The sequence below is a fragment of the Nelumbo nucifera genome, chromosome 3 (assembly GCF_055504915.1).
Source record: "Nelumbo nucifera cultivar China Antique chromosome 3, China Antique-T2T, whole genome shotgun sequence".
Lineage (NCBI taxonomy): Eukaryota > Viridiplantae > Streptophyta > Magnoliopsida > Proteales > Nelumbonaceae > Nelumbo > Nelumbo nucifera.
This window is the reverse complement of record NC_142651.1, coordinates 32,571,292-32,585,955: the sequence shown is the minus strand read 5'-3', so window position 1 is coordinate 32,585,955 and position 14,664 is coordinate 32,571,292. Positions and strand designations below refer to the sequence as shown.

General features: G+C 37.5%; 2 protein-coding genes across 3 annotated transcripts in view; one reads left to right on the top strand and one right to left on the bottom strand.

Moving 5' to 3' along the window:
• Positions 1-1,848: 1,848 nt before the first annotated feature.
• Positions 1,849-5,903, bottom strand: LOC104591720 (uncharacterized). The gene is made up of 5 exons (XM_010250704.3): positions 5,704-5,903; positions 3,330-3,502; positions 2,670-2,768; positions 2,433-2,584; positions 1,849-2,332 (listed from the first exon to the last, which is right to left on the bottom strand). The coding sequence occupies exons 2-5, from the start codon at positions 3,498-3,500 to the stop codon at positions 1,963-1,965; spliced, it is 792 nt and encodes a 263-aa protein (XP_010249006.1). The 5' UTR covers positions 3,501-3,502; positions 5,704-5,903; the 3' UTR covers positions 1,849-1,962.
• Positions 5,904-6,193: 290 nt separating this feature from the next.
• The window catches only part of LOC104591706 (uncharacterized), a 28,214-nt gene continuing 19,743 nt past the window's right edge, over positions 6,194-14,664 (top strand). Inside the window, exons 1-6 of one of the 2 annotated variants that reach the window (XM_010250694.3) lie at positions 6,194-6,353; positions 6,755-6,864; positions 8,198-8,296; positions 8,387-8,622; positions 14,394-14,504; positions 14,609-14,653. In XM_010250694.3, coding sequence (XP_010248996.1) covers positions 6,251-6,353; positions 6,755-6,864; positions 8,198-8,296; positions 8,387-8,622; positions 14,394-14,504; positions 14,609-14,653 — 704 coding nt within the window. In that variant the 5' untranslated portion in view covers positions 6,194-6,250. Of the gene's footprint in view, positions 6,354-6,754; positions 6,865-8,129; positions 8,297-8,386; positions 8,623-14,393; positions 14,505-14,608; positions 14,654-14,664 lie in introns of both variants that reach the window. The other variant, XM_010250687.3, reaches the window with a different exon arrangement.

Below are 14,664 nucleotides of genomic sequence, written 5' to 3'. Positions count from 1 at the left end.
CCGTTGGACTGTTCAAATGGTTCGATCGCCCAAATCAGCGATTTACTAACCAAATCAATGGTTTTTGGCAAAATAACGGTTATAGGGTAAAATGGAACTGATCATCTGACCGGTTCCTATTTTTTCTGGTCCAGTCCGGTTTTAAAAACCATGTCTGGAACATCTTCCCATGAATTAAAAATTTATAAGTACAAGATGTTCCAAGTGTACATCTGATACGTGTTGTGAGATGCGCTCTGTGAGAAGAAGATCCGAACTCCATAAATAATAACTTTGCCTACCGGCTATTCCTTAAAAATAAAATATAAAAGATGATTCTTTTTTTTCTTTTGGGGGGGGGGGGGGGGGGGGTTGGATTCTAGTGTGTGGAAATAATGATCACTTTGTGTGACGCATATGAAATATGAGAATTTAGTCACACATTGGGAATATCATTTATGTACAAGAGATATTTTCAATGCGTTTTGTTTACAGGAGATCTGGTCTCCATCTGACCTAAGCTCCAGAGAGGATGATGTTTCTTTCTTTGTCCTATGAAATGTCGTTCATTTCACACGCCAGTAGGTCTCAAGTATTTATTTCTCTCTCTCTATTAATCTCATTGTCAAATCATTTGTTCCTTTTGGTTGGCATGTAGGAGCAATTTTGCAAAATATAATCAATTTGCTCTTGAATAAACCCCCATTGTCAAGGACATTGTCACCTGTGTCATCATCAAGGTTCCCATGGCCAGAACAAGAATGTTGGCTTTATCAGTAGTGGCCTGAATCTGCATATACTTAGGTATCAATGACCCTGAAAGTAAATACATATCTATGATATGCACCGATATATTGCGATATTTTCAACCTAAACTATGCCAAATTTATCATGAAAGTTGATAAAATATGACTTACATTAAATGTATCATATTTTGAACTTTCGACATTGATACACAAATATTGATATGATTGGGGCATATCATTTATAGGCTGAATTTAAAAGAATACAAATACAAATATGTAGAATGCAAAACCTTATATTTTGTATTATTTTATTTTATATATATTTATATTTATACTCTTTTCAAACTGAGCTTTATTAGGGAAAATTCTGTTTTACTCACTGTAACTAAAGCTAAACCTTCTCCATATAATATCACCATTTGCTTTTATACATGTATATTAATATAATATATTATTAGAATCATGCATCGGATTCAGATCAGTTAATTTTCTTAACCGAATCCAATCCGATCCGATCCATTTGCAATCCTACACTTGACAGGGCAGAGCATGTTTGGTACCAAGCACGATCCATTGACATCGCTAGCTACATATTTTGTTGATGGCAACTTTCCCTCCTGAAATCAACTTGGCCACTGATAACAGCCGAATTGGCTGTAGTTGTACTGAATTACTTATGGCTTTGACTTTTTCTAAACAAGTAATTTGGGAACGAGTTCTTAATACCGGGAACAGAGAGAGAAATTTCTCCAAGACCATTTGACTGTAAATGATATATTGTGCATATTCCTATTTCAATTCTTGTGTATCAGCCAAGGATCAAAATGTGTCGGGAGCTTCCTGATACACCCCTACAGAAGGTGTATCGGGGTTTTGACCAGTTCAGGGGGTGGATGGACCTTAAACCGGCCCCTCTGAACTGGATTTGAAAAAAAAATTAAAAAAAATACCAATATGCCTCTACCAGCATATTGGGCGTATTGATATTTTGAACCTTGGTATTAGTTTGTCCACAGTGAATTTCCTTCAGAATTCCGATTAGGGCTAGACTGCCAGGACCAAAAGCACTGATAAACCCAGTACCAATCAATACATCGAATCCAGAATCCATACCCGGGCCAAATAAACCAGAAAGCTAAACAACCATCAACGCATTAATGAATAGAGCACTGTTACAAACTACAACATGAACATCACTTGCACAGGATAAACAAGAGCACTAAAGCCAGATTCAAGCCTAGATCCAGCCTAGGTAAACAGACAATGGGATTTGAGCAACCGCCAGTATGAGCAAGCAATAGTTATGCATGCTTGAAACATGACTCCTCACCTCTGCAAACAGAACTCTCTTCATTGTCTTCACCAAGAAAGCTCCCATGGACAAGCTTGTCCATGCCATCAGGAAATAGTAAGAGTAGCTCCAGATGATCCTTCCAAGAATAGTCACACAAATCCCTGCAAAAGCATACCCTCCATATGCCACGATGTCCAGCAATGGGGCTTCTCCACTTCCTAATGTATACAGCATTAATTTAAGAACCAAAACTTGTGCAAACCAACCACCTAGTCCCCATGTGAAAAGTAGACTTAGGGCTTCTGGGCTAAACCTGCCAAAAATGGGGGGCCAAGAAGAAAAAGAACTGTGGGGTTAAAGACAAAACCTCTGGAACAGTAATCCTTAGAAAGGCTTAATCGTGCGGGGCTTACTTCCCAAGAAGACCCATTAAGAAACCAGCAAGAACCACATAGGTACCAAAGGCCATGAAGGGAATGTATAAGTCTGGAGCATTGATGTCATAAATCGGTGGTTTGTAGGAGAGCCGACCTCCAACTGGTTCAGTTATCCTTGTCCAGTGTCCCTGGAGGAAATGAATGAGATAAATGACCTTCACCAACTTTAAGAAATAAAGCACTACCAAACATCTAGAGAAAATTCTGACATACTCTGTATAGGAAAGGAAATAGGATGACCTTCAATTTGTTCCTCACGTACTGGTCATTCACTTGAAAATAGTATTGGGGATCAGAGAAATACCTGCTTATCTGCACAACATATGGGAAGAATGTAAGAAAAAAACCATCTTTAAATAAAAAGTATCTTGTATACAATAGGTAAATATTATCTCACATCCACCAAAGAGTGACTTGATACATAGGGGCTACTGATGCAGTTAATAATTCCCATGCCTATACCCTAAAAAACAATAAAACAAATGCTCCAGGACATCTCATTGAAATACTTGGTTTGAAGGATCTGAAGACTCATGAACATTGGGATGATAAAAAGAAAACAGAAGGCACATAGGTTTATTGATTTAACAAACTAGGCCTGTGAAAAAGAGGGTAATTCTCCGTCAAAGGGATGCAAGAGAATGGGTCTTTAGGGTCTGTGCAATCATAAAAAAGTTCTTCCCATGTATCCTATGTATCTATGAAATCAGTGCATGAAGCCAAAAGATTGTCTATCTATCAAAGAAAAAAAAAACAATAAGTTGTCAAAGCATGTTGAAAGAAGTGAATATTTCCCTTTCTTTTCCCCTGTTTTCTGCTTTTTTATTTTTCCCAGGAGATAAAGTAGTTGTCTAGTCTCAGCATACTACATACATTGCTTTGCACATACTCAGAACTTGAGCCCAAGATTCTCTCTCCATATGCACCCAGTCCACTTCGAATGAATTCTGAACCAGCTCCATAGAAAGCATTTCCAAATGGATTAGGTTGAGGGTTTACAGGGGGCCTTGGCACCCCAGGCTGGGTTCCCGGGCTAGTATACATCCCTGAAATATGAAAGAAAACAAAGAATAATAGAATCAGATCAAGTTTTCTAGGGATATCAGCAAGACAAGAAGAAGAAAAAGGGGGAAGTTATCCTGTATAACAAACAAAACTCCCGTGTAAACTTACAAATAAAATGCCAACTAGGAAGATTGCAGAATGAGGAATAAAGCTTCATAGTCATTATTTTTAGGGACATGGATTCTTCATTATTTTAAGAGACAGAGTTCTTCTTCCATAGATCTTAGTTTAATCACATTTTTCCTCTTAAAAACAACAACTAGCATAGAGAACAGTCATGTATAAGTGAGAAGACAAGGAAATTTTGAAGATGTAGAAATTTTTTTACAGTTTAAACCATAGAAGAACCATGAAATTAGAGAATGGCTAAGCTTGAGTAGAAGTCTATAGCCACCAAACAAATAGGTCCTCTAAAGTACCGAATCTTATTTGATCCATTAAAGAATAACATAGGAAAAAATAGAGATTGCCTCTAGGGTCTATTACCTTACTATGGCAATTTAGAAATAAATGCCTGGGCAACCTAACATGTTGAATGGTGAGTTCACATGACCACAACACTTCCATTTGTCCCTCCAGTGAAACACAAACATGCTATTACCCCAAATGACACACTAACAACCCGCTAACATATGAAAAAATAGAGATTGCCTCTAGGGTCTATTACCTTACTATTAGAAATACTTGGGTAGCCTAACATGTTGAATTATGAGTTCACATGACCACACCACTTCCATGCGTCCCTCCAATGAAACACAGACATGCTATTACCCCAAATGACACACTAACAACCTGATAACATATGAAAAAATACAGATTGCCCCTAGGGTCCATTACCTTACTATGACAATTTAGAATACCTGGGTAGCCTAACATGTTGAATGATGAGTTCACATGACAACACTTTCATATCATGCGGCCCTTCAATGAAACACAAGCATGTTAATATTATCAATCAAATGAAAAACCAAATCACTGAATGAATAGTGTTGATTTTTCTATTAATCTGGCTTTATATCTCTCCAGGCCTACTGTCTTATTTATGGGGCAGTCAGGAGTTTTTGATTAATGAATTTACTGTTACTTACCAAAAAAATGGGGGATCTTTTAACTAGGGAGTAGCAGGTGCTTTTACAGACTATGCTAGGTGCACAATATTAGCCTAATCAGGACCCATAGGAATGAGTCCATCAGAGAAGAGATTACTCCAGGAATTGCAACTGATATATACTTTAGGCCTTCTGGACTTGATGAAGAAGAGAAGTACTGAATGGTAACAAGATGAATGTAGGATGGTTGACAAAATGTGTTTGTTGTTGTATTTAGTTTTCTGTACTTGTAGTGGTGCTCTCCCAGATTAAAAGTTGATCTACTGTAGTTCACTTAGTATTAATTAAGATCTCCTTGCCCTTGCAAATGATCAAAAGGAATATTGTTTCTTGTTTTGTAGGCGGTGAGTGTTACACCCAATTGGAAGGTAATATCAATAGTACAAACTAGAAACACATGGATGGTGGATTTGTAGAATTCACTCCTAATCTAATTAAGCTACAAGCAGATTGTAGAGTAAAGCAGGTAGATTTGTGGATCAGGAATAAATCATTGTAGCATAAATTCGAACATAAACAGAGTATGCTAAACATACATAGATACCAATAAAGACAAAATCCATACAGAAAAGTCCTAACTCAGTCACCCTAAAATACCTCAAATAAACCCATTAAAATCTATCTCAGTCTAAGACTGAGTGAAAGGACATAATCCCTTTTTCCATCAGTTTCTTAACTACATCAGACCCTGAAGCTTAGTTTGGGATACACCTGTCCTGAAAGGAATAAAAATAAGCAAGACAAAATGTTTCGAAAGAAGTCTGATTGGAACGTCAAGCTCCCATCGATTTCATAAACAAGCACCGTATATCATCACAACTCAAACCATCAAAAATACCCTAAGCACATGAATAATTTCTCGTCGCATAAGTCATTTTATTACACGTCAAAGAGAACAGCCTGGTTTATACTTAGAATGGTAAAAAATTATCTCCAAACAAGGATCTCTCTAGTAGATCCAGAGCCAATATGTGGATTTCCATCCAATCCTTCCAAAAATGGCCCCATTTCTATTTATAATCATCAATGAACAAAAAGAAAAAAAAAAAAAAAGAAAAAGAAGAAAAACTTGCCTGCGACGTGGAAAGATGTTCTTCGATTCAAAGAGAGAAGATGGCTTTTTTATCTTAAGATTTTGGCTCGGATCAACAATGACATCAGAAAGAAAACACACTTCTCTACTCTGAAGCATCTCCTTCGTTTCTCCTCATTCTTTAAGGTTAAGCCTGTAACTATTAGGATATAGAGGTCATTTTCAAAATGTTTTATTGAAGTTATGACCAAAACTACAATTGTGCCATCCTATTATGAAGGCCGTTTACGGATCGAACCACTTCCGGTTTATTCATGGACAAACCGGTTTCCAAAGCATAGGCGTAACTTCGTAGTGATGCTCAGCTCAACGAGAATTAAGATACCAAATAAATGGATCAGACGCATTTAATGACGTGGCAAGTTGAACCATTTATAGTGGGTGGTTCAACCTTCGACCCTGAACATCCAGGTTTTGGTGGTTCAACGTGACGGAAGGTTCGATCTCGTTGAAGCGTAAATTTTGTTGGAGTCTGACATTCTGATTTCGTTGCTGCTTTGGGCTTTGGAGACGTCGAATCTCTGTGGATGGAGGTTGCAGAACTACAGGAAGCTTTGAGGGTTTTGGACTCTTCCGTCTCGCGGATTAAATGGAGACTAAGAGCAGCGACAAAGCGTCGACTCGAGATAGGTAATTGCTCTACGTGCTTTTCATTTTATTGATCATCTCCTTTTCTTTTTATTGACTTGAGCTTCTGGCTATGGCATAGACTTGATTATATTTATCTGGATTCTTTTATTTTCATTTCTTTTCCTTTTAGTTCTATGATTCTGGTGCCGACGCTCTATTGTCTTAAAGCACGTAGAGCAATGGATGTAGTAATATTTAATGGATTGATTCGATTGAAGTTCTTTTCTCTTGATTTGAGACTAATTTGGTCTGGCCAGCTGCAGACTTTGAAGAAATGCAAAACATATCTGCTCAAGTTTTAATTTCTGGGTATTGTAATATGCATGGAGACATACTGAAAGCTCCTCCAGTCTTCCCTTATGGTGTTGTTCATGTGTAATTTAAAATTCTTTCTTTGGCAGATATCCTAGCCTTATGCACAGGTTTGAGACCGGTAGTAATGGTGGACTATGGGGGGAAGATGCCTGAACTGCAAGATCGGCTTTGCACCGTCTTAGAACTTAGCCAAAAGGTTCGACATTAAAGCAGCTTGTTACATCATTTGATGGAAACTATATTAGCACGTTCAGTGCTGATTCATGAGTAATTTTTTTTATTTGATTTTTATGCCATATTGGTCTTCAAGTCACAATAAAATAATATAGTTTTATTCTAACTTTTAGGGGCTGTTTGATGACAGCTGAAGTGGCTGAACTAGATGATTTATTGCTTTTCTTTTAATGAATAAATCAATAAGTAGGTTGTAAGCACCTTAATGGATGAATGGCATATTGAGTTGATTATTATACCCTTAATATTTTATTATATGATTATTTTATCCACTATAAAAAGAAGAAGAAGCAATAAGCCATTCAGTTCAGCCACTTCAGCCATCGTAAAATGGCCACCTATTCTTTTCTGAATTGCCACTTTCCTGTCTTATAATTTGAACTCACTAGGAAGTCTATATCTTTGCCCATGTTACTCAGATGCATATCTCTAGCATTATGGTGAGCATTCTTGGTTATGTTTTAGTCCACTAGAAGATAAGTTAATCCAACTAGTAAAAATTAGTTATATAGAGTGTAAGATATTTTCTTCCCATGCTTTGTTGTATGCCTTTACTTCTTGTTTATAATCCTTGCCTTATGTTTGCTTTTTGTTACCTTCTATTCTGTTTGCTTCAATCAGTTTATGTGATCTGTAATCTGTATCATTCCTTTTACAATTTTATACAGTGGCTTAAGTCTTCATTACTTAATAAAAGTATTGAGATGTTTGTCTTGTTTCTGTAAAACAAAAACAGAAACATTTTTGATGTTTCTGTCAGTGATTTAAAAGGCACACTAGGTGCATTTGAGAGTCTATGCCTCACCTAGGCCCAGGTGCAGCCCCTTTGGAAAGGTGCATGCCTAGTGTGCCTAGGTGTGTGTCTGGTGTGCTTTGTGCCTCAGCTCTGGCACACTTTTATTTTATTAAATTTTGTTTTTTTTTTTTGTATTTTTTGAAGCATGGTGGCTGGACTGGGGGCACTGGCCCTAGACCCCCAATCAAGCCCCTTGAGGCAAGCCCATTAGATTTTGTTTGGGCTTGCCTCAAGGGGCTTGGTACAAAGGTGGTCCATTAGATTACGAATCAAATATGTTTAACATCTTATTGTCTATTTGAAATAGTGCAATTAGGAAAGAACTAAAGAAATTGAAAGTTTGTGAACTGTGATATTGAAAACAAATTAAACATATAAAAGAAGTTTATATACCTACCGCCTTGGCTTTCTTTATATGGTTATTCTTGCAGGAGTCATCTATTTTAGGGTCATTGAAAATAATGGTTCTAGAAGATATGATTTATCTGATACATGTTAGAGGATTTGCTCAATATGTGGAATCAAGCTTAAAGTCAGAGACAAAAATTCTCTTTGTAGACCTTCAACAGGATCCTCCAAAGGTGAATTTCTACTGAAGGTATCTTTATTTATTGATCTAGACGTTCTGCTCCTTAGCATGTGTCTTGTTTTGCTTTTGTTTAAGCCACTCTTTCCATCTTTGGTCTAGATGATGTTGCCAGGGGAACAAAATTCAATCACAACGCAATTTATGTTGATTCAGAGGTTCTTTGCATCTGTATTTCCTGTTGATGGAATGGGCAAGGAACTCATGCATTGTAAGGGGACAGATCATGGGGATGACAAGAATTCTCAAACCTCTGATTTGATTTCTTCTCAATCATCTCTTTTTGATCTCAGTGGATGCATACGAAACAGTCAGGTCACCTTGCCAACCCTAAACGGGTAATTTCCTTCTTCTTCTTCTTCTTCATGGCATCCAATAATTTATTGGTTATTTAATGCAAGCTGGCCATGCACATAATAGTATTGTAGGAGATCATCTACTTATTATTTTTTTTTTCAGAATTAGTCCCATAATCCCAATGGGTTGTCTTTCGATTTCAAGTTTGTTTCAGGGAAAAATGTTGGCATAGCTCAAGTAGCAGAAAAAAAAGGAAGAAGTAACCTAAAAGAAGAAAGAAGAGGAAAATTAGGTGGACCTTTCTTTATCAGCAAAATTAGATGGAACTTTATAAATAAAAAGATGGATTACATGACGACAACAAGATTTAGTAGTGGAGATATAAAGATCAGATGTGAAAGGTCAAAGGTGACATAGAATTTAGTGAGAGGGGGGAAAGAAGAAAGGGTACAAAATAGGAGATTAGGGTTTGAGGAGGGTCTATGAAAAAAGTGTCATGAAGATCATCATCTAGACGTTAGAGGACTGGATACTGCTAGGAATAGGGTGATTAAGGATTTTTGAAGACAGAGAGGCCAGATATAGTAATGAACTAATGATTTAGGAAACAGAGTTAGCAGAATTGGATATAGGTGGGTGAGGAGTGTATGGACTTCTAGGGGTATTAGATGGTCTGCCTGCCTTCTTGGTCCAGTGGGTTATTCAAATGTGGATAAACAATGTGGTGGAGTCATTGGAGGAACCAGTGGGTAGATTTTTCAATATCTTTGAAGTTCAAGATTGCTGGTAATGGTTTTACTTGGGTGTTATCTACTGTTCATGGGCCCAATAATTTACAAGAGAGATGTGGGAGGAACTGTTTGACATTAGGGGTCTGTGGTCTTTAGGGGGAGATTTTAATGTGATTAGGTTCACCAATGAAACGAGGAACCTCAACCAACATGCTCCTACTGGCATGAGGAAATTTAATGAGTTTGTGGATGTTTGTGAATTGAAGGAGCTTTCCTTTCAAGAAGAAAGATTTATGTGATCTAATTTACAATTTTCCTTTACTTGTTCAAAGTTGGATAGATTCTTTTTCAACCTTGAATGGGAGTAACATTGGAAAGGATTGGTATCTAGAATTTTCCAAGAATAACCTCTGAGCATTGCCTGGTTAGAATTGGAACAGAGGATTTTCTTAATGGTTCCATCTTGTTTAGGTTTGAAAATATGTGGCTTACCCATCCAAATTTTGTCCATAAGGTGGAAGATTGGTGGAAGGAAGAGTTGAGGGAGTAACTTGGAAAGGTATGAGGTCCCATAGAAAGATATAGAGGTTAAAAGGTAAGATTAAGGAATGTAATTGAGAGCATTTTCGAAGAATAGAAGAAAATAAGATAAATGCAAATTCACAAATTGAGCAATTGGATGAGAAGGAGAGTCAAGGCAATTTGAATGGGGAGAATGGGAAGTTGAGATGGAGCTTGAAGAAGGAATTGGGAAAAAAACTCTTCAGGGAAGAGATAAAAAATCAAGGCACAAATGGATCAAGGGGGGGGGGGATGGTAATATCAAAATTTTTCATGCAATCACAAATGGAAGGAGGAAGAATTTCGTGGAAAAACTTGAGGTGAATGGAGAGTTGATCTTGAACTAGGAGTCGATTACAATGACTTTTGTAGATCATTTCAAATCTGTTTATAGAAGACAATAAGGGGATAGGCTTAACATGAAAGGTCTAGTGTGGCCAGTGCTGGATGTAAAAGTGGCCAGACTACTGAAAGGTAACTTTGACTTGGAGGAATTTATGGTGGTTATTTTCTTAGTAGATAGCTCTAACCTCTAAGGCCCCACATCCAAATGGCTTCACTATGACTTTTTGTCAGGATTGTTGGTATAAAATAAAAAATGAACTCTCTGAGATGTTCAATGAATTTGCTGATAGAGGGATTTTATTAGCCTTGGCATTAATACTACTTTCATGGTGCTAATTCTAAATAAGCCATACGTAGATGCTGTTTAGCCAAAGGACTTCAGACCCTTCCAACCATAACTAGTCAACCTTTGGGGGCTTTCATCCAAGATAGATAGATAATTGACCAAATTTTGATAGCCAATGAGTGTGTGGACGAAATGAGGAGATCGAGGAAGAAAGGATTTGTGTGTAAAACTGTAAAATGTAAATATGACTAGGCCTGTCAACAGTACCCAAAAGTCCGCAGCCTGACCCGACATCTGATCTGATTATCTCAGATTCAGATGCACTATTATAAAGATTCAGATTGGATTTAGATGCAACTATTAGAATCCGATTAAAAATCGGATCAAATTCGGATTTAATTGCATCCGATCCAATAAAATCCGACTTCTCTAGTACCCTCTTTCCTTTTTAAATTATAATTGTATAATGTAATTTATAATATCTTTAAGGGCAAATGAGGAAATTCATTCCCCTATATTTCATTATTGCTATTTCAGATTTGTCAGAAAGCTAACCATGGAAAAGACAAAGCACAAAACCCTCTTTGGTTTTCACAGAGACTACTTTTCTTCTCTTCTTCTTCAAAAGTCTATATCTCTTGTCCTCTTGCATTTGTTTGTTTCTCCACTTCTTCAAAGTATAAAACTCTTGTCCCCTGTCCACCATAAATCTGCAACTCTACTTTTCGTGGTTGGCCCTCTTGCATCTGTTTGTTTCTCCACTTCTTCAAAGTCTAAAACTCTTGTCCCCTTGCCACCATAAATCTGCAACTCTACTTTTCGTGGTTGGCCGACGACTGTGAAAGGTGAACTCTGTTATTCCATTGCCATGGTGATAGTTGTGGATTTGGATTGGTGGATTGTAATGCTTTTTCTGGTCGCTGCAGCTTGCTCTCTGTTACTACCAAAACAGGTAATCAAACCTTAAACCTTTGCCTTGCACTCCACTGAAAACAAATAGAGTAATGGATGGTAATATGTTTTGGTGTGTCGTTGAGTGTATTTGTTTGAAGTAAAATAGTGTGTTTCGATGTCTTGTTGAATGAATGATTTTATTTATCCAGCAAAAAAAAAGTTTCAGGAAAATGTCTCATGAGAGATCTGCATAAACATTCCACAAATGAATGAAAGAAACAGAGTTTGTTCATGGCCTGCTTGAAGACCATCGGTCTCAAATTAAAATTTGAAATCCAAAAATCTGATTGGAGTTGAATTCGAATCCAACGTTCAAACATCCGGTCGAATTTCTGACCGGAGTCGGATGTTATAAATTATCATTTGGATCGAACTCGATTTTAGCTGCATCCGATCCGATTTCAGGCCTAAATATGACCTTGAAAAGTAGTGTTGTTTAGGAGTTTGACCAAACCGACCAACCCGACCCAACTCGATTTGCATTGGCCAGTTTTCATACAATACCGGTCGGTTTCGGTTTCTTAAATAGGACAACCTGAGAATTTGTGGTGGTTTTCGGTTTGGTTGTGCATAAACCAACAAAAATCGTCCTAACTCGATTATGTTCATATGCTAATATATTATATAGTATATATAATTATATATCATAAAACCAACTCTTCATGTTTGGTTCGGTTTTCACTCATGGTCAACCGGTTTCGGATGGCCAATTTCTCAACTCAACCAGGTCAGTTCATTTGGCCAAACAGCTGCAACCGAACTGGCCCAACCTGTGTAGACCCCTATTGAAAAGACCCCCCCCCCCCTGCAACTAGTGTTATGCATCTTCATTCTTCTTGATATAAGACGTCTTTCATAAAGAAAACAGAAAAAAAGGTGAAAAGCTCCTTCCTCTTCTTCTTCCTCATTCTCCTCTTAAGGAGGCTTACACCTCTTACATTTTGAACTACACTTCATGCCTCTAGTTTAGTGGAAGGCTTTGTGTCACGCCTCCACTTTTTAAAACATTGATCTATAACAGCTTCTTTAGGGTATACCATTGCTTTTGTGGCGTTTGAAATATTTAGGTATGAGCCTAGGAGATAACCCTTGGGAGAGCAAGTTTTAGAGCCAAATTGTAGAGAAGTGTGCTAAGAGGTTGGCTGTTTGGAAAAGGAGTTACATTTCTTTGGGAGGCAAGATAATCCTAATAAAATCTACCTTAGCTAAGCTGCAAATTTATTACCTCTCTATCTTTAGAGTTCCTCAAAAGGAGGTATTGAAGCTAAAAAAGATTATGAGAGACTTCTTGTGGGACCCAAGTGAAGATAGGAAGGACCATTTGGTCAAGTGGAAAATTGCTTGTAAGAGGAGGAGTAGGGGGTTTGGGCATAGGTAACTTGGGAAAGAAGACAGCATCATTGGTAAGTGGCTATGGAGATGGCCTCTAGAAAGGGAAAGATTGTGGCTTCAGGTGGTGGAGGGCATACACGAATAGAAGGCAATGGTTGGGATGCTGGTATGTCTCCGCGGGCAACACTGACACCTTGGAAGGCTATTCATGCAGTACTTCCTCAGTTCTTAGTCATATTAGATATGATGCATGCTTTGAAGACAAATTTTTGTTCTAGGAAGATGTTTGGATTGACAACTTATCCCTTGGGGATCTTTTTCCCTCCTTGTACTCTCTCCCTTTTCAAAAAGGAACATGTACAAAAAGATTTGTTTTAGTTTCCCTTGTGATTGGTTTAAGTTGGAGTCTAGGTTTTAGGAGAGGGTTGAGACTTGGATTTGGATTCCTAGGTTTTAGGAGAGGGCATAGTTGTCAAGGCGATGCCTAGGCAACAAGGCGCCCTTTGAGGCTTGCCTCGCCTAATCGCCAAACAGTTTTGTACTATGTATTAAAAAATACTTTTTTATTCTTTATTTTTTGACATTATAATTATAAAGTAGGCACTATTAAACTAAAATATTCATTTTGTGTGTTTATATACTAATTTCTTTTTATTATTTTCTTATTTGTTAAGGTTTAATCAATATAAACATTGCTAAATGCTGTATTGAACCCCCAATACAGCATTTAGCAATGTTGGGGATTCACAACTACTACTACTACTATAGGAAATCCAAATTAGGGAACTACCCTATGATCTATGTTTTCTACATAAAAAAATCCATCGCCTAGGCGACTAGGTGACAAGGTGCCCCCTGGTCGCTTAGCCTCACCTTGGCACCTTGAAAACTATGGGAGAGGGTTGGACTGGCTGCTTTGTTGTTGTGGTCTCTTGATCCTGTTTCTTTGGACCTCTGTAAACCTGATAATCCAATTTGGATTCCTAGTCCCAATGGCCTGTTCTCTTGTGCCTCTTTTTTCTCCTCTTCGTGCTATTTCTCCCCTCCCCTCTCAGCCTTGTAAAGAATTTGGTGCAGACCTGTCCCACCTAATATTGGTGCTTTTTGTTGGGAAATTTTCCATGGAAAGATAAATACTTTATACAATTTTCCAAAAAGAAGACTTTTCTTAGTCTACTTTCTCATTTTATCACCTATTGGAGCTGCTCCTCGGTTCCTCCAAGTGACTTCATTTCTGATGCTATTTTTTTTCTAGTTTTTCCACTCATCCATCTCAGAATATGCTTTTTGTGCCACACTCATCTTTTGGACATGTTTCTGGGCGCCCAGACACTCTGCTCCATACAGAATAGCTGGTTTTTCTCTCATTTATTTGTTTTTAGGTGCTGGCTCATTAATTGAATGAACTAGATCAGTAAGCTGACAGGCCATAGATGCAGAAGGGTGGTAATTGGCATTTTTGTATTTTGTTAGTGGACTGACCATATCAACCATATAATTTACTTTTTATATGTTTGTAATCTTTATCAGATAACAGTAGAACTGGGTATTTCTATTCTGTTCAGATGGCTTCTTTAGAACTGGGTATTTCTATTCTGTTCAGATGGCTTCTTGGTTATCCGGTAGTGTACTTGTTTGGAAAGGAGCAAATTGCAGATGCAATTTATAATTTGTCTACCAAGTCTCTACATCTCTTCAAGATTTTAATTTGCAGGTACATTGATTACTGGAAGCAGCTTATACCGTTCATTATTACTAGAAGCTGCTTATACTGTTCATTAATACTGATTAAGAATGTTTTGAATTTCAAACTTGCAGAAATGGTGTATCTAGAAAAGGACCTCGGCAAGAAGAACTAATGAGGTAAATATTTC

What these genes read in the sequence shown, in the direction of transcription:
- LOC104591720 (XM_010250704.3), bottom strand. Translation starts at nt 3,500, where the DNA reads ATGTATACTAGCCCGGGAACCCAGCCTGGGGTGCCAAGGCCCCCTGTA. An exon ending in CTGAGTATGTGCAAAGCAAT is followed by an intron (nt 2,769 to 3,329) that starts GTATGTAGTATG and finishes TATGTTGTGCAG; the next exon opens with ATAAGCAGGTATTTCTCTGA. An exon ending in TATTTCCTTTCCTATACAGA is followed by an intron (nt 2,585 to 2,669) that starts GTATGTCAGAAT and finishes CATTTCCTCCAG; the next exon opens with GGACACTGGACAAGGATAAC.